General features: G+C 44.5%; 1 protein-coding gene across 2 annotated transcripts in view; it reads left to right on the top strand.

Annotated features, from left to right (window-relative positions):
* ARID4B (AT-rich interaction domain 4B) overlaps positions 1–26,745 on the top strand; it is a 593,887-nt gene that overhangs the window by 477,845 nt on the left and 89,297 nt on the right. For both annotated transcript variants that reach the window (XM_073671468.1, XM_073671469.1), the window contains 3 exons: positions 15,003–15,204; positions 19,200–20,303; positions 25,499–25,600. In XM_073671468.1, the coding sequence (XP_073527569.1) occupies positions 15,003–15,204; positions 19,200–20,303; positions 25,499–25,600 (1,408 nt within the window). The remainder of the gene's footprint in view (positions 1–15,002; positions 15,205–19,199; positions 20,304–25,498; positions 25,601–26,745) is intronic.

Genomic DNA, 26,745 nt, shown 5'->3' with positions numbered 1-26,745 from the left:
CCACCTTCAGAGAGAGTCCCTGCAAGCGTTGAGGCAAATCTTGAACCGAGACCATGATGGAAACTGGAGGTCTTTCCTTAGAGAAATTTTTTGGGCTGGACTTACTGTTATGATCTGCTACAAGCACTAAGGAAAGACAGGAGATCTGTCCCTACAATAGAACTAAACTGGATCCCTACGATGTAACGGGGAACCTGATCCTGCGATCAGACCCGCTAAAGTCCTCGGCTAGTCTGTACGAAGACCTATAGATGCAAGGGAGGGATCCCTACAAGAACTAGGGACTGGGATAAAGTTGGACACCTCCTAGCAGAAATTGTAGCAGTAAAGACAAACACACAACATAGAACAAAGAGGTCAAAAGACCTAGCAAAACTAACAGAGAAAGGTAACAGAGCACCAAGCTAGCTTAAGAGTAGAAAATACAATGAAGTCCAGCAAGGCCAGGAGGGCGGAGCCGGATTAAATAGGCAAAAATGGTCATGTGACCAGCAAACTAGAAAAAACCTAACAGGAGAGTTTTAACAGTCACATCCTGTGAGGTGGCATCACGTGATCAGATCTTGGGCCCATGTGACCAGACCAGGAAGCACAGCACAGGAGTGGTCCCGAAGCAGCACAGCAGGAGTGCACAGAGACGCCCGTTACCGAGGTTGTGGAGGGGTGCACAACGCTTTCAGGTGAGAGGCTAATTCCCCCACCTTTATTGGAATATCCCCACTAAACCACAAGGTGCTTTTCATGCTGCGCTCTTCCATGTTCATTGTCTTACAGGGCACAAAGACGTACTATTACCACATATGTCAGAAAGGGGTTAAGGGCATAAAAATTAAAAGTTTAAAAATTGCAAAATTTTCATAATTTTTGGCAAATTTCCGATTGTTTCACAAATAAACGCAAGTCATATCGAAGAAATTTTACTACTGTCATGAAGTACAATATGTCACAAGGCAACATTCTCAGAATCAGGGGGATCCGTTGAAGCGTTCCAGAGGTATTACCTCATAAAGGGACAGTGGTCAGAATTCAAACAATTGGCCTGGTTAGGGGGGTGAAAGGGTTAGAGGGAAGTTGTCTATATGAGCATGCGGGTCATACAAACCTGAATAAAATAAGTTGATATCTGCGATCAAATGTCTTATTCGAGAGAAATTTATGTTTTTCGGAATATGGAAATGAGCTGTTAAGATCTATGGGCCGGTCACTGATCTTCCTGAGAATTTGCCTTCATAGCTTATTTTAAAGGGAAGGTGCCATAAAAAAAAAAAAAATTTTCAGCAATTGAAAAAGTGTAAAGTATTAATGTTTTACTTTTTTTAAAAAAATATTGTTTGTTTTTAATGAAGTAAAATATAAAAAATAATTTAAAAAGGTTTAGTATTTTCACTTTTAAACACTAGGGGGAGCAGCTGCTGAAATTTGCCATGAACACCTGGTGTACAACTAGCTCACATTACGATGGCAGTAAATATGGGCTGGATCTACTCACGTGTGAGACGTCACTCCTCTCCTTCCCTCCTGGGTGTTTGTAAAAGGACAAAGTTTAGCATCACAGTTGCGGAGTTGGTGACTGTAATGTGATACTGACAAGTACAGTGTCACCGAGGACGGCCGGCAGCACCGATTCTGTTAGTGCTGCTCGCTGTATCATAAACTGGGGTTAGATACGCGGAGTGTAACAAACACTGGGATTATTCACAGCACATGATGCACTGCACATATCTAGATACAATGCTCAGTGTAATGTACCGCATGATGGGGTTAGATATACCGATCACACATGATGGGATTAGATACGCCGATCTGTGGCGTATCACGCATGATGGGATTAGATACGCCGATTTGTGGCGTATCGCGCATGATGGGATTAAATACACCAGCCTGGAGCATATTGTGCACGATGGGATTAGATACACCGATCTGGGATGTATCATGCATGATGGGATTAGATACGCCGATCTGTGGCATATTTCGCATGATGGGATTAGATACATGTGCCTGGGGCGTATCGCACATGATGGGATTAGATACACCGATCTGGGGGAGTGTTGCCCGTGATGAAATTAGAAACACCTGTCTAGGGCGTATCGTACATGATGGCATTAGATACACAGGTCTGGGGAGTATCGCGCATTTTGTTGGTGATTGCGAAGTGATACTGACAAGTAGACAGTGTCACAGAGGACGATCCGCAGCACAGATTCTGTTAGTTCTGCTCGCTGTATCATAAGCTGGGGTTGGATACGCAGAGTGCATCACGAGCGCGATTAGATACGCCTAAAGTAACACTCACTGTGATTAGATACAAGGCTAAGTGTAGTTATCACATGATGGGGTTAGTTATTGAGCTCAGCGGAGTGTATCACACAGGATGGGATTAGATACGCAATGTCTAATGTATGTAAGGTTTGACCACGCTCTGTCCACTTTGGTAGCAGTGGTGTAATGTGTGACACCCAGTAGCGTAGCTACCGGGGGGGGCAGTTGCATTATACTATATGGAGGCCTATGGGGAGTGCATTGTATGCATTATATGACACCGCACCATCCACTTCTATGGGAGCAGTGATGTAATGTGTGACTCCGCTCTGTTCACTATATAACTACTCCCATAGAAGTCGACAGAGTAGGATCATACATTACACCACTGCTCCCACAGAAGTGGATAGACCAATGTGACACATTACACCACTGCTCCCTTAAAAATGTGTAACCCTGCTTTGTCCACTTCTATGGGCGCAGTAGTGTAATAAGATTGAATAGGTAAATAGCATGCATAGATGCCCGGTAGATATGTCTCAGGTCCTCTAGATAAAAATAAACTTGCACCCTTTAGTGTCTTTCATGTGGCACTAAAGGGTATTTAGCCTTGTTTACCCTAATAAATGGAAAAAAGCGACTTGGGGTCCCCCCTCTATTATTGGTAACCAGCCAAGGTAAAGCAGACAGCTGGGGGCATAGATTATTAGAACGGGAAAGTCCCTGGCTATATGGCCATTCCAAGCCTAAAAATACCAGCCCGGAGCCGCCCCAGAATTGACGAATCACACTGGATGTGCCAATTCTGGCGCTTCGCCTTCACTCTTCCTGACTGCCCTGGTCCGGTGCAATCGGGGAAGTGGTTTTTGGGGTTGATGTCCGCAGTGATTTGTCAAAAAACACAGCTGGCATCAAGCTCTGGGGTTAGTAATGGAGAGGTGTCTATCAGACACCTCCATTACTAACCCACTAATGAAATAAAAACACATACAGAAAAATAAATTTATTAAAAAAAAAAACCCATGAAAGTCTGCTGTAGTACAGAGAATCCGCTGTAGTCCACAAATGGATACCTGAAAAACTTAAAACAAAAGAAATAAAGACAAAACACTGTCACTGTCCCTACGATCCCCAAATCAGACATCCAAAGGCTATGGAGCCTCCTTCAGAGAACCAAGCTCCATAGGCTATAGCAGCAGCCACTCCAGGTCCTGCTGCGCTCAGCACGACCCGGCGGCTGTGATGAGCGATGACGTCCGTAAATACACAGCTCATCAGAGTCCCTAAGACCTCTGTATAATGGCCCCATATAGTACCCCACAGTATAATGGCCCCATATAGTACCCCACAGTATAATGGCCCCATATAGTGCCCCACAGTATAATGGCCCCCATCCTGGTATATGGCCCTCCATCCCGGTATAATTTATATATGTACACACAGTGGGTACGGAAAGTATTCAGACCCCTTTAAATTTTTCAAGGGTCTGAATAGTTATGACCATGTGATATTTCAGTTTTTCTTTTTTAATAAATTTGTAAAAATTTCTACATTTGTTTTGTTTTCAGTCAAGATGGGGGCAGAGTGTACATTAATGAGAAAAAAAATGAACTTTTTAGAATTTACCAAATGGCTGCAATAAAACAAAGAGTGAATAAATTTAAAGGGGTCTGAATACTTTCTGTATACATATATACATACACACAAACATATATATATGTGTATGTGTGTGTGTGTACATATATCTATATCTATCTATACACACACACCCACAGTACCGTTCAAAAGTTTGGGGTCACCCAGACAATTTTGTGTTTTCCATGAAAACTCATACTTTTATTTATCAAATGAGTTGCAAAAGAATAGAAACTATAGTCCAGACAATGACAAGGTTAGAAATAATGATTTTTATTAGAAAGAATAATTTTCTCCTTCAAACTTTGCTTTCGTCACAGAATGCTCCTTTGCAGCGATTCCAGCATTGCAGACCTTTGGCATTCTAGCTGTTAATTTGCTGAGGTAATCTTGAGAAATTTCCCCCCATGCTTCCTGAAGCTCCTCACACAAGTTGGATTGGCTTGGTGGGCACTTTTTGCGTACCATACGTTCAAGCTGCTCCCACAACAGCTCAATGGGGTTGAGATCTGGTGACTGCGCTGGCCACTCCATTACAGATAGAATACCAGCTGCCTGATTCTTCCCTAAATAGTTCATGCATAATTAGGAGGTGTGCTTTGGTCATTGTCCTGTTGTAGGATGAAATTGGCTCCAGTCAAGCGCTGTCCACAGGGTATGACATGGCGTTGCAAAATGGAGCGATAGCCTTCCTTATTCAAAATCCCATTTTCCTTGTACAAATCTCTCACTTTACCAGCACCAAAGCAACCCCAGACCATCACATTACCTCCACCATGCATGACAGATGGCGTCAGGCACTCTTCCAGCATCTTTTCAGTTGTTCAGCGTCTCACAAATGTTCTTCTGTGTGATCCAAACACCTCAAACTTTGATTCGTCTGTCCATAGAACGTTTTTCCAATCTTCCTCTGTCCAATATCTGTGTTCTTTTGCCCATATTAATCTTTTCCTTTTATTAGCCAGTCTCAGATATGGCTTTTGCTTTGCCCTGAAGGCCAGCATCCCGGAGTCGACTATTCCCTGTAGACATTGACACTGGCGTTTTGCGTGTACTATTTAATGAAGCTGCCAGTTGAGGAGCTGTGAGGTGTCGATTTCTCAAACTAGAGACTCTAATGTACTTGTCTTGTTGCTCAGTTGTGCAGCGAGGCCTCCCACTTCTCTTCCTATTCTGGTTAGAGCCTGTTTGTGCTCTCCTCTGAAGGGAGTAGTACACACCGTTGTAGGAAATCTTCAGTTTCTTGGCAATTTCTCGCATGGAATAGCCTTCATTTCTAAGAACAAGAATAGACTGTCGAGTTTCATATGAAAGTTCTCTTTTTCTGGCCATTTTGAGAGTTTCATAGAACAAACAAATGTGATGCTCCAGATTCTCAACTAGCTCAAAGGAAGGTCAATTTTATAGCTTCTCAAATCAGCCAAACCGTTTTCAGCTGGGCTAACATACTTGTTCAAGGGTTTTCTAAACATCCATTAGCCTTCTTACACAGTTAGCAAACACAATGTACCATTAAAACACTGGAGTGGTGGTTGTTGGAAGTGGGCCTCTATACACCTATGTAGATATTGCAAAAAAAAACAGACGTTTGCAGCTAGAATAGTAAATAACCACATTAACAATGTATAGAGGGTATTTCTGATTTATTTAATGTTAGCTTCATTGAAAAAAAATGTGCTTTTCTTTCAAAAATAATGAAATTTCTAAATGACCCCAAACTTTTGAACGGTATATATATCCTCATCCTGGTATATGGCCCATATATTCAATGCTCAAAGAAAAACGAGAAAAAAGTGAATTATTCCGGCTTCAACAATTTTGCTGAATGTATTGAATATAAAAAGAAATCATGGAAAGGTGGGCACAGCAACGCGTTTCGAACTCAAGCCTGCGTTCTTTATCAAAGCTACACATATGCTGAATGCAAGTAGATTTATACATAGAACTACTGATAAAAATGGAGACTGAAGTTACGTGATAATTAGTCCCAATCCAGAAAAAGACCACATAATATAAAACTATACACACACAGATAGATATGTATACAAACAGTTAAAATTTACATGCGAACATACAGAAAAAATTCAATAATGAAAGATTAATTCCCGCTGCATGTTTAAAGGGGTATTCCCATCTCCAAGACCCTATCCCAATTTGTAGTAGCTGTAATAACAATAATAATATTAGCAAATGCCTCCAATTAGAAATGTAGTATAGTTTTTCTGATTAGCTATGTCTCTTTCCTCATGTGCAGGCATTGCAGGACTTTAGGTATCCATGGTTACGACCACTGATATAGTGACAGTTAATTAGGTAGTTGCTAGTGGTAGTAACCATGGATACCCAAGGTACTGCAATACCTGCACATGAGGAAAGAGACATGGCATATCAGAAAAACTACACTACATTTCTAATTGGAGGTATTTGCTAATATTATTATTATTACAGCTACTATAAATTGGGATAGGATCTTGGAGATGGAAATAATAGTAATGTTTTTATTTATATAGCGCCAACATATTCCGCAGCGCTTTACAATTCAGACATTTTACAGACATTATGGACACTATCCCCATGGGGTTCACAATCTAAATTCCCTTTCAGTAGGGAAATGTTGGAGGAAACCCACCCATACATGGGGAGAACATACAAACCCCTTGTAGATGTTGTCCTTGGTGGAATTTTTGCTAACCACTGAGCCACCGTGCTGCCCTGGGGAATACCCCTTTAAGCCACTAGGGTGGCATGTATTCAGATTAAACATCCAGAATGCTTTCCGGTTCAAAAGCCGCTTTCTGATGTCTCCACCTCTAGGATTTGGAGCTACTTTCTCAATGCCAACAACTTGCAGTGAGGAGGTGTTCCTATGATGATGTTGAATGAAATGCCTGGATGCATAAGAGATATTGTGGCGGGGTTAGTTTCAGACAAACTATAGATATCCGTTAGATGCCCAGAGATTCGTTTTTTCAATTTGTGAGTAGTACAGCCAACATATAATTTATCACATGTGGCACATTTGACAACACATACCACATGGTGACTATTGCAGTTTATGTACTGGTTAATATCATACACTTGCAAATTATTTACGTTGGAGAAGTTTTTAGTTACCATTACAAAGCAACAAAGACTGCAGCAATTGTATCCACATTTATAGATAACTTTACAGTTGAGCCAGGTGTGACCAGGACTTCTGACATGTCTGTTTTAGTGAATTTTTGTATTCCACATAAAATAAAGGTTTTAATTTATATTTTCTCTTAATCTTGCATTGTTTTTTTCCTCTGTTATTCCTCCTGGACATTTATAAACAAACTGCTGGGTTTACTATGCGGTGATGTGTTCCTATAGAGTGAGACAGTGGTCAATCTGTGTAGGGTCTTTGACACTTTGACAATGGGTGTGGTACCTTTCAGTTTTGAGTCTATTCTTAAATATTCAGGGATGACTTACAGAAGGATGGCACAACACAGAGTATTCAGGAAAGATCTCCCAGAATTTACATTTCCTGGGAAGCACAAGTATTTCTTAACCCCTTCATGACCAGAGCATTTCGTGTTTTCGTTTTTTGCTCCACTTGTTCCCAGGGCCCTAACTTTTTTATTTTTCAGTCAATATGGCCGTGTGAGGGCTTATTTTTTGCAGGACAAGTTGTACTTTTGAACAACATCACTGGTTTTACCATATCGTGTACTGCAAAACGGGAAAAAAATTCCAAGTGCGGTGAAATTGCAAAAAAAAAAAATACAATTCCACAGTTGTGTTTTTTTGTTTTTTTTCACCACATTCACTGAATGCTAAAACTGACCTGCTATTGTTATTCTCCAGGTCAGTACGAGTTCGTAGACACCAAACATGTATAGGTTCTTTTCTAAGTGGTGAAAAAAATTCCAAATTTTGCTTTAAAAAAAAAAAATGGCGCCATTTTTCAAGACCCTTAGCATCTCCATTTTTCAGGATCTGGGCCCGGGTGAGGGCTTATTTTCTGTACGCCGGGCTGACGTTTTTATTGATACTATTTTGGGGTAGATACGACGTTTTGATCGCCCGTTATTGCATTTTATTTTATAGAAGCAGCACTTGCCTGATTGGCTCTACTACATACTGGCGATGAGCAGATCGCTTGTGTATAGCAGAATTGCTCACTTGCTATGAGCGCCGACCACTGGGCAGCGCTCATAGCAATCTGGCCATGATAACCACAGGGGTCTCCTGCAGACTCCAGGTTGTCATGCCAACCCATCGGTGACCCACAATCATATGACGGGGTCCCCAATGGGCGGGGTAAGTGACGTGCTTCCAGCGCGACGATGTTAAATGCCGCTGTCAGAGATTGACAGTGGCATTTAACTAGTCAACGGCCACGGGTGGATCGCGTATCCACATGCGGCCGTTGCGGGCACATGTCAGCTGTATAGATCAGCTGACATGTGCCCGGTTTATTGCGGGCTCAGTGCCGAAGCCCGCGCTGAACAGGGGGTGATGACGTGGTGCGTACTATTACGTACCACGTCATAAAGGGGTTAAAAAAGACATGTCGGTGACAGATAGTGTTATTCTTGTTAATGCTTTGACTTTTCATGTATAAATATTAGTGATGAGCGAGTATGTTCGGTTAACCCTTTCGCCGAGTATGCTCGGCCGAGCACCGAGTATTTATAGCGTGCTCGGGCTTTAAGTTTTCGTCGCTCTGTGTACATGATTTGCGACTGTTTGACAGATTTAATACATGTGAGGAATGCCTGTTTCAGCAGCAGAAGGGAAGGAAGGGAGACACAGATCCATTACTAGTGGGTAGGCGAAGCCCCACAGGATAGTTCACCTCAGATTAGAAAAAGTGACGACCGGCCCCTCCAGCTTAGGATCCTCATACTACCATGCCCTTAAGTTTAAAATTTGAGGTCGCAGAGGATAGTCGCTGCCTTTGCAGCTCCTGAGAAGAATTTTTTATTTTACATTCCCGGAGACCTGGACCCCCCGTGGTCTAGAGGTCTCAGGGGGTCTCGGCGCTGCTGGGACCCCTGACCCTCCCCTGGCGGATCTGCGTACCCCCTAAGGAGGTCCCCGCAGAAGCCTGCCGGCCCCGGGGGATACAGGGCGCTCCTTGGCGGAGACGCACACCGCTTCTGTGGGGTCCCTGTGTTCTCCGCCGTGGGGGGGAGCAAAGGGCCACGGCGCCACACATCCCTGGGGGTCCCTGTGGCGCTCAGCTGGGTAAGTGCTCATCAAGTTCTGAGTGCTTAAGCGGCTGCTGCGGCAGCCGCTCTTACTGTACAGGTGGTGACTGCAGTTTTGTCCGTTACAAGGGATATCACCCCTGCATTCGGCGTTTGGAGATCTCTCTGCTAGCAGGGGAGCAGGGACGGGGGAGCGCGGGCTCCATTGGTGTGCGGCGGCGGGGGGCGTGGCTTCGCGCTTCTCTGCTGCCTGTCACTTATTTTCAGACAGGAAGCGCCCGGAAAGCGCGCGCTGGAGCTGTCCGGCCCCTTCTTCTTCTTCTCCCGGGTTTCGGCCGGCGTCCATTACCACGTGCAGCGCCTCCTGCTCCCTGCTCCCCGCTCTCTACACCTCCCCAGAGAAGAGCAGTCATCGCGGCCAGCTGGTGAGTCACTTCTGCCTTTTAAGGCAGAAGATTCCTTTTTCTCACTATTGCAGCGCAGAGCACCTTACTGCTGGCCTGTTAAGGCAGACAGGGTGTGCTATATCTGGCGCTGCTATCTCCCTGCTGAGGAGGCTCTGGGACTCGCACGTCTCTGTCCTTTTTAGGCTAAGGTGTATTGCGTGGTCAGCAGCATTAACCCCTTCTGAGGGGTCTGGCCTCATCAAGGCAGTTAACCTGTTCTGGAGTGCATGCTTCTGGGATCAGAGGGCACATCTCCCTAGTCTGTCAGGTTAACTTTTGCTCTGCAGGCAGCTGCGGTAGCTCTCTCCCTCTAAGGAGGAGCTTTAACCCTTCAGTGCTTGGTGATTTTTTTGTGAGGAACAGGCTGTGGTAGCGGAATCACACTTCCTCGCTTGCTGTACCCATTGTAAGGGGTTATTACCGCCTTATCCGCGACGCTCGCAACTGTGTGGGGGCATGTCGGATCAGTGACCAGGGGGTGCGGACCTCTCTCCCGGTCCGCTTCAGGATCGGTCACGCGTATCTGATATACCGGGGTCTTCGACGGCGTCAGGTTCGACACTGGTCGGGGGTCTCAGTGATGTTAAAGTGGAAGCGCTCACACGCTCCATTGACAGTCTGTCGGACCTCCTGGGTCATTGGGTATCAGCTAAGTCCCAACCGACGTCACGAGGCAAGAAGCGCCACAGGCCTGTGGTGGCGCCGTCTCCTCCGTGCAGTGCATCGGAGGCTTCAGAATCACCGACAGACTCTGCTGGTGAGATTTCCGATTCTGATGAAGAGGATCGGCAGGGTCACTCTGCTTCGCTTTCGGGCCGCGTGGACGCTTTTATTGGGGCTATGCGGGAAGCGTTACAGCTGTCTGAAGAGGTGACGAGGCGCCCTGGCAAGTCAGCCCGGCTGTATCAGGAGTCGCGTCGGACTCGTTCGACGGTGCCGGCGCACGATGAACTTAACGAGGCGGTGGAGAAAGGAACGCCTGTGTCCGGATAAATGCTTCCAGGGGATGTGGTTTTTTGATGCCCTGTACCCCTGCTCCACGGAGACGATCGCTAATTGAGTCCCCTCGCCTGAAGTGGACGTGCCATTGTCTCAGCTGAGCAAATCCTCTTTGCTTCCTGTTAAAGGGAAGGCGAGTCTACAGGACCCGCTGGACAGAAGGACGGAGTTAGCGGCGAAGTCCATCTACGAGGCCGCGGGTCATGGATTTCGAGCGGCCTTGGGGGCCATGTGGGCTGGTGAGGCTTCTCTGCGGTGGTTGGATCAGCTGCAGACGGCGTGGCAAGATGGGACTCCGCTGTCTCAGGTGGAAAGGCTTTTCACAGTCAGAAGAGCACTGTGGCTAAAACAGTGGATTGGAGACGCGGTATCCAAACAAGGTTTGCTGAGTCTGGCGTACAAGGGCGGTCAGCTTTTTGGTTCGGACCTCACGGAGCTGATTGCTAAGGCTAAGGCCAAGGATTCGGCTTTGCTGCAGCGGAAATCAGCGGCTTCTACGTCTGGCAAGTCAAGTGCCGGTAGTGGTCGTCAGCCCTTTCGGCCCAGGGGACGGTTCGGTCAGCCCTCTTGGAGATCGGGTCGTCCCTCGTCTTCAACATTTCCGTCAGGACAAACGGGAGGTTGACAAAATGCCCGCTAAGGCGGACTAACGCCAGGAACCCTCTCGAGGGCTCTCGGGTGTGAGGTCGTCTGCTTCAGTTCGGGTCGATTTGGGCGTCCCACGTATCGGACGCCTGGGTAACGCGGGTTATGTCGGCAGGCTATTTCATAGAGTTTCATTCTCGACCCCGGGACAGGTTTCGTCAGTCACGCATCCCGTCCGAGCCCAAGCTGGCTGCCGCACTGCTGCGGGAGGTCGACTCTCTTCTGCAGCAGGGTGTGGTGCTTCCGGTTCCGCCGGAGGACCGGGGAAGGGGGTTTTACTCCAACCTTTTTGTGGTCCCCAAAAAGGAGGACAAGTTTCGTCCCATTCTGGACCCCAAGGAGTTGAATGTTCATGTCCGGACCCGGAAATTCCATATGGAGTCTCTTCGCTCTGTCGTGGCGGCCCTGTCGCAGTATGATTTCTTGGTGTCGATCGACATCCGCGACGCCTATTTGCATGTCCCTATCGGCAGGGCTCACCAGCGCTTCCTGCGTTTCGCCATAGGTCAGGCCCATTACCAGTTTGTGGCCCTACCATTCGGGTTGGCCTCGGCGCCCAGGGTTTTTACAAAAATTCTGGCGCCGCTCATGGCGCTCCTTCGAAGGCAAGGAGTTACGATTCTCCCCTACCTGGATGACCTGTTAATTGTGTCGCCCACAGCGGAGGAGGCGGTGACAGCTCGCGATCTCTCCCTTCAGCACCTGGTGGCTGGTCAATTGGAAGAAGTCGTCATTGGAGCCGTTGCAGTCAATCCTGTTGTTGGGGATGCATTTCGACACGGTACGAGCAGTGGTGTCCCTGCCTCCGGACAAAACAAGCGAACCTTCGTCACCATGTCCAGGATATGAGGTCGGTGATGGCGATGTCCCTTCGGAAGTGTATGCGCCTTCTGGGTCTGATGGTGGCGGCAATGGAAGCGGTACCATTTGCACAATTTCATTCCCGGGGTCTCCAAAATCTTATTCTGACCCGTTGGGATCGATCGCCGGCTTCGCTAGATCGCTGTGTCGGTATCTCCTGCAGGGTGCGAGAGTCTCTTGGATGGTGGTTACGTCCGGAGGCTTTATCCCTGGGAAAATCCTTCCTCCTCCCACGGTGGTCGGTCATTACCACCGATTCCAGCCTGACTGGCTGGGGGGGGGTTTGGAACGATCTCTGGGTTCAGGGGGTCTGGTCGTCAGAGGAGTCGTCTCTGCCGATCAACATCCTGGAGTTGAGAGCGATATTTCTCTGCCTCCGTCATTGGACGGTCCCCTTGAGCGGTCTGCCGGTCCGGATTCAGACGGACAATGCGACAGCGGTCGCATATATCAACGATCAGGGCGGGACGAGGAGTTTCAGACTCATGATGGAGGTCTCTCGGATCCTGGTATGGGCCTAGTCCAGAGTTCCAGCCATCTCCGCGATTCACATCCCAGGAGTGCTGAATATCACGGCGGACTTCCTCAGTCGCGAGCAGGTTGATCCCGGAGAATCGAGTCTTCATCCGGAAGTTTTTGCATTGCTGTGCTCCCGTTGGCGGACTCCCCAGGTGGAGTTGATGGCATCCAGGCTGAACGCCAGGATTCCGACTTTCATGTCCAGATACAGGGACCCGGAGGCTGTGGTGGTAGATGCTCTAGTGGCCCCGTGGAACCAGTTCGAGCTGATCTACGTGTTTCCGCCGGTATCCTTACTTCCTCTGGTGATCCGGCGGATCAAACTCGAACGAATTCCGTCGATTTTGGTGGCGCCGGATTGGCCGCGGAGGGCGTGGTATTCAACGCTGGTATCTCTTCTGGCGGCGCCTCCTTTTCCACTGCCTCTTCGCCCGGACCTGTTAACCCAAGGGCCCATTCACCATCCGGACCTGAAGTCGCTTCGTTTGACGGCGTGGCACTTGAGACCGAGATCTTGACCCGTCGTGGGTTTTCGGCCGAGGTCATTGCCACCTTGCGGGCGGCCAGAGGTCCGGCTACGACTAGGATTTATCACAGAACTTGGGAGGCCTTCTATTCATGGTGTTCTGGATCGTCAAGGAACCCAAGCGTATTTTCCATTCCCAACTTCTTGGCTTTTCTGCAGTGTGGTTTGGCCAAGGGTCTGGCGGTTGGTACCTTGCGGGGTCAGGTATCTGCACTATCCGTGCTTTTTCGAAAGGCTATTGCCTCGCGCAGGGATGTGCGTTTTTTTTTTCGCGGGGTTGCACGTCAGTTTCCGCCTCGGAGGGCGTTTGTGGCTCCTTGGCGGCTCAATCTAGTCTTGGAGGCTCTTCAGCATGGGCCGTTTGAGCCTGTGGATTCAGCTACTCTTTACTTGCTTTCTTGGAAGGTGGCCTTCTTGGTGGCGGTCACCTCTTTGAGAAGGGTTTCTGAGTTGGTGGCACTGTCTTGCTCGCCCCCTTTTCTGGTGTTCCTCTCGGATCGCGTGGTGCTTCGTACCCGTGGCGATTTTCTGCCTAAAGTGGTGTCGCGTTTCCACGTCAATCAGGACATCGTGTTGCCCTCTCTCTGTCCGAATACGAAGAATCCAAAAGAGCGAGCCTTGCACTCGTTGGATTTGGTGCGGGCTTTGAAGTTCTATCTTACTATCACGCAAGGGTTTGGGAAGTCGGACTCTCTTTTTGTGATTCCTGCTGGTCGTCGGCGTGGTCAGCGGGCTTCCAAGGATACTATAGCTCGGTGGATACGTTCGGCTATCCTGGAGGCGTACCGGCTCAAGGGCGAGCCTTGTCCGGTTAAGGTTCAAGCTCATTCCACGAGAGCTGTTGGTTCGTCGTGGACTTTTCATCAGGGGGCCTCGGCAGCGCAGCTCTGCCTGGCGGCTACCTGGCGCTCCGTTCACACTTTTACTAGATTTTATAAAGTGGACGTGAGTGCTTCCGCCGATGCGGCCTTGGGACGCAGGGTCCTGCAGGCGGTGGTGGTTTAGGTTATCTCTTTATCTAGTTTTGGCGGTTGTTGCGCGCTTGCCTAAGTTGTTGGGGTGTTGGCGATTCTGCCACTGTTTCCCACCCTTGAGTTCTGGACTGCTTTGGGACGTCCCACTAGTAATGGATCTGTGTCTCCCTTCCTTCCCTTCTGCTGCTGACAGACGGATTTTGGTAAGACCTTACCTGTAAAATCCTTTTCAGCGAAGGAAGGAAGGGAGACACAGCACCCTCCCAGGGCAGAAGTGTATTATTGCCTTTCCAGATGCTGCGTGACTCCTCTCTGATGGCGGTCATCTGGGCGGGGGTCGGCGCACTAGGGCTCTGTTCCAGCATTGCCAGCTCATCGCAGTTGTCAGGTCCAGTGAGTAGTGCCTGGGACTGTGTGTTCTTTCTGTTATATGCATAACCTGTTCTCTCGCATTTCTGAATTTTCGGAAGGGGTTGTGTTGTTCCGCTGGTGTTATCTGCTCTTCCTTAGCTTGTGTACGGACTGAAGGACATGGGAGTAGGAGGAGCCTATATACTAGAGGGGCCGGTTGTCACTTTTTCTAATCTGAGGTGACTATCCTATGGGGCTCCGCCTACCCACTAGTAATGGATCTGTGTCTCCCTTCCTTCCTTCGCTGAAAAGGATTTTACAGGTAAGGTCTTACCAAAATCCGGCTTTTTCCAGCATTCCTCACATGTATTAAATCTGTCAAACAGTCGCAAATCATGTTCACGGAGCCACGAAAACTTAAAGCCCGAGCACGCTATAAATACTCGGCGAAAGGGTTAACCGAACATACTCGCTCATCACTAATAAATATGTGTTCAGATTGTGTACATATTTATGTATGTAATATATATTTTAAAAAATATTGCATGTAAAACAGGTTTATATTATAATTGTATCCCAATCTTTTTTTTTTTTTCTTTTTTTACAGAGTAAGGCTGAAACAGATCACAGTAGATCCAAGTCTGAAAGAGATGAGAATTGCCCTAAACAATGCAGACTGTTTTCAAGACCGTTATTTCAGCCATGTGATCTAGACAATGAGTCACAATTTGATTCTTCAGAAAGTAAAAACTTTGGTTCAGGTCCATTGAAGACACTAGAAATTACTTCTATTCTGAATGGTCTTCAAGGTACATGTGTACAATAATAATAATGTGCAAAAAATAAGATCAGTGCATTGATATAAGTGAAAACAGATGTACAATTGTTTCTCACTAAATTAGAATATCATCAAAAAGTTAATTTATTTCAATTCTTCAATACAAAAAGTGAAACTCATATGTTATATAGAGTCATTACACACAGAGTGATCTATTTCAAGTGTATATTTCTGTTAATGTTGATGATTATGGCTTACAGCCAATGAAAACACAAAAGTCATTATCTCAGTAAATTAGAATACTTTATAACAGCTTTAAAAATGTGTTTAAAATCCGAAATGTTGGCCTTCTGAAATGTATGGTCAGTAAATGCACTCAGTACTTGGTCGGGGCTCCTTTTGCATCAATTACTGCATCAATGTGGCGTGGCATGGAGGCGATCCGCCTGTGGCACTGCTGAGGTGTTATGGAAGCCCAGGTTGCTTTGATAGCAGCCTTCAGCTCGTCTGCATTGTTGGCTCTGGGGTCTCTCATCTTCCTCTTGACAATACCCCATAGATTCTCTATAATAGATTCTCTATGGGGTTAAGGTCAGGCGAGTTTGCAGGCCAATCAAGCACAGTGATACTGTTGTGTGTAAACCAGGTATTGGTACTTTTGACACTGAGTACAGGTGCCAAGTCCTGCTGGAGAATGAAATTTCCATCTCCAAAAAGCTTAGCAGCATAGAGAAGCATGAAGTGCTCTAAAATTTCCTGGTAGACGGCTGCGCTGACTTTGGTCTTGATAAAACACAGTGGACCTACACCAGTAGATGACATGGCTCCCCAAACCATCACTGATTGTGGAAACTTCACACTAGACCTCAAGCAGCTTGGATTGTGTGCCTCTCCACTCTTCCTCCAGATTCTGGGACCTTGATTTCCAAATGAAATGCAAAATTTACTTTCACTTGAAAACACCTTGGACCACTGAGCAACAGTCCAGGTCTTTTTCTCCTTGGCCCAGGAAACACGATTCTGGCGTTGTCTATTGGTCATGAGTGGCTTGACACAAGGAATGCGACACTTGTAGCCCATGTCCTGGATACGTCTGTGTGTGGTGGCTCTTGAAGCAATGATTCCAGCAGCAGTCCACTCCTTGTGAATCTCCCCCAAATTTGTGAATGGCTTTTTCTTAACCCCAGGCTTGAAAGGATTGTTATCCCGGTTGCTTGTTGTGAGAACCTGGCCACTTTCTAAATACTTTTCCATCAGAGTACCGGTTCTGTCGATATTATTATTTTTATGTTATATTAGTGATTTCCTTGTTATGTTTTATATAGTTCTGCTTGCTTGTCAGTATGTACGCTAGATTCACTTGTAAAGTGTCCAGTATTCCATTAATATCATTAGTGATTTGTTTGCTCATCAGTTCAGCTTCAGGAATCCATGCTTTCATTCAGGGACCTTATCTCTGGAGCCTTTAACCATTGTTCTCTGAGAGTGCCATCACCACAGGGGGTCTTACATGCAGTCTCAGGTGAAGGCTCCTGGAATATTCTATTATTGTTTCAGCTAACTGTAGATGCTTAATGGGGAGGGTGTCATCACTTCTGACCTTGAGGGGGCTGAGCCCAGGGAGGTAAAAAGAGACATGTTTAGTGGGCATTTTGTGGAAGGACGCCAAAGGGATAGGATCTATGGCTGTGGACGTGGAGCTGATGGATGGATGGCTTACGGAGTGTTGGAGATCAGTTATCAACTGGGCTGGATAAGCGTGCTACAGTTGTGGATATGTCATTTGGATTTAAACTTTATTGTAGGACTGCTGCTACTGGATACCCGTGCTTCCATCGTTTTATCTGTTGTCTGGAGGATCATAGACTGTGGCTACAGACTATACTGGCTGGAGATACGAAATCTGTGGGCCAACCAAAAGGTGGGAGACAGTTAGTATGGCCTCATACAAAGCCAGTGGAACTACTGATCCCAGGTTGAGAACTTAAGGACTGAGAGAACTGTATTTTGGCCATTTACTTGGAGTTGCAGCATTGCCATGGATGTGGTTAATAAAATATTGTTGCATCGTTAACCTGCCTAGGTGATAACTTACAACCCACAACCTCAGATCTTTACACTTGTGCACCTTTTTCTACCACACTTTTTCCTTCCACTCAACTTTCCATTAATATGCTGGGATACAGCACTCTGAACAGCCAGCTTCTTTAGCAATGACCTTTTGTGGCTTACCCTCCTTGTTAAGTGTGTCAATGACTACCTTCTGGACATCAGTCAAGTCAGCAGTCTTCCCCATGATTGTGGATCCTACTGAAACAGACTAAGGGACCTTTTTAAATTGTTAGGAAGCCTTTGCAGGTGTTTTTTGTTAATTATTCTAATTTACTGAGATAATGACTTTTGTGTTTTCATTGGCTGTAGGCCATAATCATCAACATTAACAGAAATAAACACTTGAAATAGATCACTCTGTTTATAATGACTATGAGTTTCGCTTTTTGTATTGAAGAACTGAAATGAATTAACTTTTTGATGATATTCTAATTTAGTGAGAAGCACTTGTAAGTTGAGGCTTCTGGTTCATGACTTACTGCAGATAAAAAAAGACTGAATAAGTCATTGTGACTGTATTTGAGTAATTTCAGTATCCCTCTAGATCTGCCCTAATTGTCAGTTGTCTCTGAGCTTTAGCTCTAGAAGAGTCAGGTTTTTATATGCAATGATGTATTCTTTCAAAAGCAGAGTGTTAAGGCATTATACGTAGGATTTTACCCTGAAAAGAATGAATAGTGCTTCTTGTAATCAAGCACTTTAATAGACTTAGAGGATGATATGTTCAACGGGTAAAACCTGCACTTCCATAAAAAAAATCTGCATATGTCCAAGAGTGGAGGCCCTTGTCCATCTCACACATTTTCTCTGGAGCTCTGCTATGTAATATTCATCTCAGAGACTATAAAAATCATGCCATGTAGGAAGTAGAACATTGTCTTTTCAGTTGGTGCAGACTTTCTGAACAGCTTTGGCCGGTTAGGTGAAAGTGGTATTTTATTTAAAGGGATTTTCCCAAGATGAGACATTTCTGATGACTAGGTGCTCCCTCACAGTGGTCATGCAATGAGGAGGAATGGGAACTCTTTTTCCCAGCACTGGACTTCCCAGTATTTAAACATTAAACACCTAGTGAACGTCTGTCTTGACAAGGGGACATGCTTTCACCCTTCTTTCATAGCCGCTGCCAGTCACAGTTCGGCAGAGTATGATAGATTGCTAGAGCAGAAGCTGAGCTTTCATCACTCCCTCCCATACGCTGCCAGTTGTTTTTTGCATGCACAGCTGACAATTTCATACCATTTTGGGGCACATATGTCAGTTTGCAGTAACCGAAAAATGCCAGTTCAGGCATTTCAATGTTTTTTTTTCTTTCAACATTTAACGTATGGTTTAATAATTTTATGTGTTGATATATTGGACTTTTTGAGATATAACTATGCCAAATATGTCTATTTTTTATTTATTTTCATTTTCCTATTTTTGAAGGGAAAAAGCAGGGTGATTTAAATGTATGCATTTTTCATCTTTTTTTAATATGTTTTAAAACATATTTTTTCCATTTTCACCTTAGTTTGTAGTCACTTTGGAAGGCAAATGGAAGCCGCACGTGTATCAGCAATAACATTTAAATGCAGCCATCATAACTTGTGCCATTTAAATGGTTAAACTGCAGGGAATTGAGCAAGCTGCGGTCGCTACAGTTAGCATCCTATGTATCTCAGATTTCCAGCATTTCACTGGAATAAAGCAATCTCAGCTTTTGAGCTGGCTTCATACTCTCCTTATTGACCTGTGTACGTCAAGGGTTGTTAAGGAGTTAATGAATAAATGTAAACTAGAATTTTAAGTACAAAAGTAGTGGAATATTGGCTGTGAAGTTTATCTTTATCCATCTTTGTACACAATTAGTACTTTCTATACAGTTGTACTATATTTTCTGTATATATTTATATATGGCATTATTTTTTGCAGCTACTGAAAATTCTGCTGATGATAGTGAAACAGATCACAAAGTAAGCATTACTAAGAGTGACATGACCACACAAACTGAAGGGAAGTGTGTTACAGGGATGGAAGAAAATTATTTCCGAGTAAACAAAAAAATTGATTCAAAACACTCCGCTGTGAAACAAGATGAGTCTTCAGATGACTCAGACTCTGAACTGGAGACTCCAAGACGGGAGAAGTTTGTAAAAGATTTTGTAGATAAAGTAACAAAATCGCAGTTTAAATGTAGCAAGAAAAAATTTGTAGATTGTGTAAAACCAATAACTTCCAACTTTAAAGATGAACGTAGCAAATCCAAAGAGACCATTGACCAGTTTGAAGTTGACACCGTTTCTTCTTCCTCTGATGAGGAAATTTCCAAACCCAAAGGTTGTATGATAAAAAAAGGTAGCATTTCGGAGGTCAAGAAGAAAACCATACGAACACCGAGCTTCTACTCAAACTTAACCGATATGCAGGATAAAAGAACAAAATTAATAAACTATTCTGAGGAAAGAATCAAGGCTAAAGAACGGAAAGATGTGTGGTCAAGTATTCAAGGGCAGTGGCCAAAAAAAACTCTGAAGGAACTTTTTTCGGATTCTGATACAGAGGGAGCCGCATCTCCACCTTGTGTAAATCGAGAGGATACTTCTCTTAATTCTGCTGCTCAGTCGATGAGAGATGAAAATAGGGATTTATCTGCAGAATTTCTCAAGCCTATAACTGATGCGATTGAGTTGAAACCAGCTGAAGAAAAAACTGTTGTATTTAGTGATAAAAATGTTGACTTCCCCAGTAGTGGTAGTAATTCTGTGCTAAATACTCCCCCTACAACGCCAGAGTCCACCTCATCTTCAAATGAGTCCCGAAGTACACAATCAACACTTGAAAGCTTGGAAAATGTGGAAACAAACCAGGAAGAAATTGAAAGCATGAAGAGCGACACAAACAGCACAATTGAAGTGGACAGCGTTTCTTGTGAACTACAAGATCTCCAGTCAGAAGGAAATTTTTCTCCTGTGGAGTTTGATGCCAGTGTCAGTTCCAATAGTAGTAACCACTTGGAAAATGAAAGCAAAGAGAAGGGTAAGTAAATAATGAATTATTATTTACATTAAGTCAATTACTACTAATATAGAGGAATCGGGTATAAATAACAAGATGAACTGACTGTATTTTAGTACAATATATGACATTTACCTGCTCTTCTGCTTATTTATATATTTGAAAATGTTTTATTAAAGAGGGTTGTCTCTTGACAGACATGATGGCCTCCTAACTTTAATGAGTGGCTACTATAGAGCGAAAGGCTATATAAATGCACAAAAGAAATCTTTATTAGAATCCATAATATATAAAATTCGGCTGATCATATTGGAGCATGACTAACCTGATACTGACCAAATGCCGTAAATTTACAGGGCTTGGTCAATTTCCCCACGCTAATGTAAATTTATAGCGTGGGGGGGGTTTAAAACCTCCAGCAATCTAGCAGATACCGTCCCAGAGAGAAGATAGAACCTGTGTATTCCATCTGCTATTTCGCTGGTTACATCACTCTCAATGTAAGCTAAGCCGTGAATAGAAGCATCAGCAATGGCAGTGATTTTATAGGACCGGGCCATCACCTCAAGTGGTCATAGAAAACCTGCTGAGGAAATGACGACCCAGATTAGCTCTCCAAGTGACTTGTGTCTCTGAATTGGGCTGTTTTTCCCCTAGTAACTGGAGCTCCTATGGATGCACTTAAAGTGGAAAAAAATGAGCAAAAAATATATATTCCTCAAGGAAAAAAAAAAGAACTATGTGTATATAGAAGTATATTCCTCAATACTGAAATTGCAACACCTTGAAGAAAAGTCGTGGAATTATGAAAATCACAGAATAGATAGACATGTTAATGATGTGCAAATTATGAAAAAATGGGAACAAAATATTCTTAAACATTTCAATTTATTCAGTATCGAGCATGAAAGCCAAATGCAGAAATCCCCTCACTTACATGCGTTGGCAAATTATCAATGAAGTTATTAATGGTGGTCTAAGGAATGTTCTGCCACGTTGAATATATTTGGGAAAGTCATCAAAATCTGATCCTGGCAGCTCCCTTTGCAATTGCCGACCAGTGTTATGGCCAATGATGTGACAGATGTGGCCGCTTCACTCACTTTCTTTAGATGAAACTAACACCCTCATGAAGTGAGAGCTGTTGCCACTTTCTGACTTCCTCCGAATGTCAGTTACGTCCAATGAAGGGAGAGTGAAGCGGTTTCTGATTGGCTGCATTGTGTGACATAACATCATGCAAGCCCCGGGAGAGCAGGCACAGACATTGCTGAAATATCAGTGGCAATGGAGGTGAGTATAAGGCGTTTTTATTTTACACTGGGGAATATAGCAATTGAGAAGGGGTTATCCAAGTAGTTGACAAACCCTTGACTTATATGTACATCAAAAGTCTTGTCCCCGCTTTTGATGTGGGCTAGCACGCCGAGCCCACATCTTTCCCCACATATGATGGATGATTTAATCAGCCATCACGTGCCTTTAACCGGTTCAGGACCGCCCACTGTACATAAACGTCGGCGCTGCCTGGGCTCTGTGCAGCGTCGACGTTTAAAAACGGTGGGTGGTCCCCCAGCGCCGGATAAACAATATGTAAAATGTTCCCAATAAAAGCTTCAACTCAGTCCTCAAAAAAAGCTAGTCCCCACTCAGGCCCATTATCTGTTAAAAATATAAGGGACTTCCAAGTTACTGGTAGCAGAAAGGCTCTGGAAAAGCGAAATGGCCCTTGCTCCCCAAAAGAAATTCAGAAAATGTTGTGCTCCCAAATCCAAATGCCTATTCAACAATAATTTGTTCTCCAATTGTCAAATAGCACTCCCCCCCCCCCCCCCAGATCTCGCCGTATGGCTAAGCGGTACGATACAGCCACATATGGGGTATTGCCACTTTTAGAAGAAATTGTGTGACACATTTCGGCACCATTTTTACCCATTGCCCTGTATGAAAATGTAAAATCTGAGGGTAAAACATTTTTTTGTGGTAAAAATATAATTATGTTTTCTTCACTGCCCAATGGTATAAATTTAAAAATTAAAAAATACTCACTACTTCCCTAGATGAATTCCTTGAGAGGTGTAGTTTACAAAATGGGGTCACTTGTGGTGGTTTCTGCTGTTTCGGCACGTCAGCGACTCTTCAAATGTGACATGGTGTCTGCAACCTATCCCAGCCAACATAGCGGTCCTTTCTCTTCCAAACCCTGCCGTACACCAAAGCAGTGGTTTTCCCCCACATATGGGGTATCGGCGTACTCAGGAGAAATTGCACAACAAATTTCATGGTGCAATTTATCCTATTACCCTTATGATAATACAAAATTAGGGAATGAAAAACATTTTTGTGGGAAAAATGTGAAAATTTTATTTTTACAGCTCAATATTATAAACTTCTGTGAAGTACTTGGGGGTGCAAGGTGCTCACCACACATCTATATAAGTTCCCTAAGGGGTGTAGTTTCCAAAATGGTGTCACTTGTGGGGGGTTTCCACTGTTTAGGCACATCAGGGGCTCCCCAAATGCAACATGGCGTCCGCTAATTATTCAAGCAAATTGTACATTCAAAAAGTCAAATGGCGCTCCTTCCCTTCCGAACTCTGCCGCACGCCCAAACAGTGGTTTTTCCCCACATATGGGGTATCAGCGCGCTCATGAGAAATTGCACTACAAATTGTGTATTCCATTTTTTCCTGTTACCCCTGTGAAAATAAAAAAATTGGGTCTAAAGTAACATTTTTGTGAAAAAAAGTTAAATGTTCATTTTTTTCTTCCACATTCCAAAAATTCCTGTGAAGCATCTGAAGGGTTAATAAACTTCTTGAATGTGGTTTTGAGCACCTTGAGGGGTGCAGTTTTTAGAAGGTGTCACTTTTGGGTATTTTCTGTCATATAGACCCCTCAAAGTCACTTCAAATAAGATGTGGTCCCTAAAAAAATGGTTTTGTAAATTTTGTTGGAAAAATGAGAAATCGCTGGTCAACTTTTTACCCTTATAGCTTCCTAACAAAAAAAAATTTTGGTTCCAAAATTGTGCTGATGTAAAGTAGACATGTGGGAAATGTTATTTATTAACTATTTTGTGTGACATATCTCTCTGATTTAAGGGCATGAAAATTCAAAGTTTGAAAATTTCAAAATTTTCGCCAAATTTCTGATTTTTTCACAAATAAACGCAAGTGATATTGAATAAATTTTACCACCATCATGAAGTACAATATGTCACGAAAAAGCAATCTCAGAATCAGGGGGATCCGTTGAAGCGTTCCAGAGTAATTACCTCATAAAGTGACTGGTCAGAATTGTAAAAATTGGCCCGGCCACGAAGGCAAAAACAGGCTCTGGCGCGAAGTGGTTAACAGCCCTCGGTGGAGTGAAGCCCTGCCTATGGCTGTTAACCTGTTAATATCCCGCTGTAAATCTCATTCCACTGCCATTGGCGACCTGTGATGTGATCTCAGGTCGCTGATGGTTTGCTATGACAGCCGAGGCTCTGCTGATGCCCCCGTGCTTGTCATTACGATCCTCCTGTGAAAGCCAGCCCATGGCTGGTGTTCATAGGAGATTGTGATTTTTGTCCATACATAGCAATGCTGATTCAGTGCTGATGCACTGCTATGGATAGCATCAGTGATCAGACGATTGCAGCTTCAAGTCCCCTACGGGGACTATTAAATACAGTAAAACTTGAAAAAAAAAACACAAAGTTCAAAATCACCCCTTTTTGCCCCATTAAAAATAATAAAAATAAATTATAAAAAATACACATATTTGGTATCGCTGCATTTGTAAAAGTCTGATGTATCAAAATATAAAGTTAATTAATCTGATTGGTAAACGAAAAAAATAATTAAAACACCAGAGTTATTGCAAAAAATATGCAATAAGAGGCAATCAAAACAACGTATCTACCCAAAAATATCAGTAAAAACGTCAGCTCATTGCACCAAAAATAAGCAGTCACACAGCCCCATATCCCGAAAAATTATAGCGTTACAGATCTCAAAAAATGGCGACAAAAACAAGGGTTTTTTCTTACAAATTTCTGAATTTTTTTTTCACCAGTTAAATAAAAGAAAATCTATATATGTTTGGTATCTGCATACTCGCACTGACCTGGGGAATCATATTGCCTGCTCAGTTTTACCATATAGTGAACATGGTAAATAAAAAAACCATTGTGGAATTTTTGCATTTTCAACGCACTTGGAATTTTTTTCCCACTTTCCAGTGCATCAATGATAAATGAATGGTGTCATTCAAAAGTGCAACTTGTCTCGCAGAATACAAGCCCTCACATAGCTATGTGGATGGAAAAATAAAATACTTATGGCTCTTGGAAGAGGGGGAGGAAAAAAAAACAGAAAATCACCCAGTGGTGATGGGGTTAAAAGTCTGTCTCAGGTGTGCATTGTATATTACAACAGGTGGTAGACATGCAACCGGGTGCAGTCTTTGAAGAAAACAAAGGTGTCCATTTCACCAAGAGACCGGGAGCCGTAACCAGGTAGGGGTCTGTCCTGCCCCGAGTCCTTAACAGTCTTTAGTCCATTCCTGGGTTACGCTCCAACATATGTACAAAGGATTCCTGATAATCCCTAAACGACACCTATAAAATAACTAAAAATACACAATTATTTACAGGGAACAATAAACAGGTAAATGCAAATAAAGCAATCTAAACACTTAGATCCTCCAACGTACGGGCATCTGGCCTCTGGTAACCCTAGTGGACCTACGGAGCTGGTAATATGTAGCACCAAGAGAAGGCTTATAAAAAGGCAAAACATCTTCACTTTACGGAGCCATCAATCTCTGCCCCCCACACCCCTAATCCAGAGACTGAAGAGACTGCAGTGCTGATGTACCGCTATGGTCCTTCACTGGTTTTCCCTGCACAGCACTTGGATTAGACAGTTGCATGGGGTCGGTTACATTTCCCTTCATAGCCTGTTAAGAGAGATCACATCTGTGCATGGAAAACTTCTCTGGGTGCTGGCTGTGACAGGGAAGGGGGCTAGCCGTGAGCAAGCCTTCTCACACAGGGCATGAAATGGAGCTGGACCCCGGAGGGAATGTGAAATGGGGATATTCATGGCGTTTGGTCAGAAGGGTATAATAATAAGTACTATACAGCTGTATCAAAAACGAACTTAAGTATAAATGATTTTGATCCTTTCAACTGTTATGTTTATTTCTACCTGTTCTTTCCCAAATAGGTCAAAAAAGACTAATAGAAGATAATGGAGATCATATGGGAAATTGTATTGTAAAGAAGCTAAAAAGAAACCACAAGTCAATGACTCATAAGAGAAAAATGAGTATGTTTATTTAAGTATATTTTTTGCTAGAAATAGGTGATAAAAATGTTTGAGAAGGAGCCATTAGTTGGAGCAGAAGCAGTCAGCCATACTACATGAATCTAGTATGAAAATGCGAGACGAAGGACTAAGAAGAGGGGATTCATGAGAGAACTAAGAAGCAGAGTGGATATTTATATATATATATATATATACACACTAGCTATTGAACCCGTTTTACACCCGGTGGCGAGCATTTTTATTGGTATATGATCTCCTATCCTGTTATGTGCTGCCCCCATCCTGTTATGTGCTGCCCCCATCCTGATATTTGTGCTACCCAATCCTGTTCCTCCATCCTGTTACGTGCTGCCCCCATCCTATCCTGGTATGCATGGCACCCCTCATCCCTATCCTGGTATGCATGGCACCCCTCATCCCTATCCTGGTATGCATGGCACCCCTCATCCCTATCCTGGTATGCATGGCACCCCTCATCCCTATCCTGGTATGCATGGCACCCCTCATCCCCATCCTGGTATGCATGGTACCCCATCCCTCATCCTGGTATGCATGGTACCCCATCCCTATCCTGGTATGAATGGCCCCCTCATCCCTATCCTAGTATGCATGGTACCCCTCATCCTCCAATCCTTGTATGCATGGCTCCCCTCATCCCCAATCCTGGTATGCATGGCACTCCTCATCCCCAATCCTGGTATGCATGGCACTCCTCATCCCCATCCTGGTATGCATGGCACCCCTCATCTCTATCCTGGTATGCATGGCACTCCTCATCCCCATCCTGGTATGCATGGCCCCCTCATCCCCAATCCTGGTATGCATGGCACCCCTCATCCCTATCCTGGTATGCATGGCACCCCTCATCCCTATCCTGGTATGCATGGCACCCCTCATCCCCATCCTGGTATGCATGGTACCCCATCCCTCATCCTGGTATGCATGGTACCCCATCCCTATCCTGGTATGAATGGCCCCCTCATCCCTATCCTGGTATGCATGGTACCCCTCATCCTCCAATCCTTGTATGCATGGCTCCCCTCATCCCCAATCCTGGTATGCATGGCACTCCTCATCCCCAATCCTGGTATGCATGGCACTCCTCATCCCCATCCTGGTATGCATGGCACCCCTCATCCCCATCC

This window comes from Phyllobates terribilis, unplaced genomic scaffold (genome assembly GCF_046119375.1).
Source record: "Phyllobates terribilis strain yellow unplaced genomic scaffold, ASM4611937v1 Scaffold_3__8_contigs__length_932513732, whole genome shotgun sequence".
NCBI classification, from domain to species: Eukaryota; Metazoa; Chordata; class Amphibia; order Anura; family Dendrobatidae; genus Phyllobates; species Phyllobates terribilis.
The sequence above is the reverse complement of the archived record's forward strand: the minus strand, read 5'-3'. Positions and strand labels throughout refer to the sequence as shown.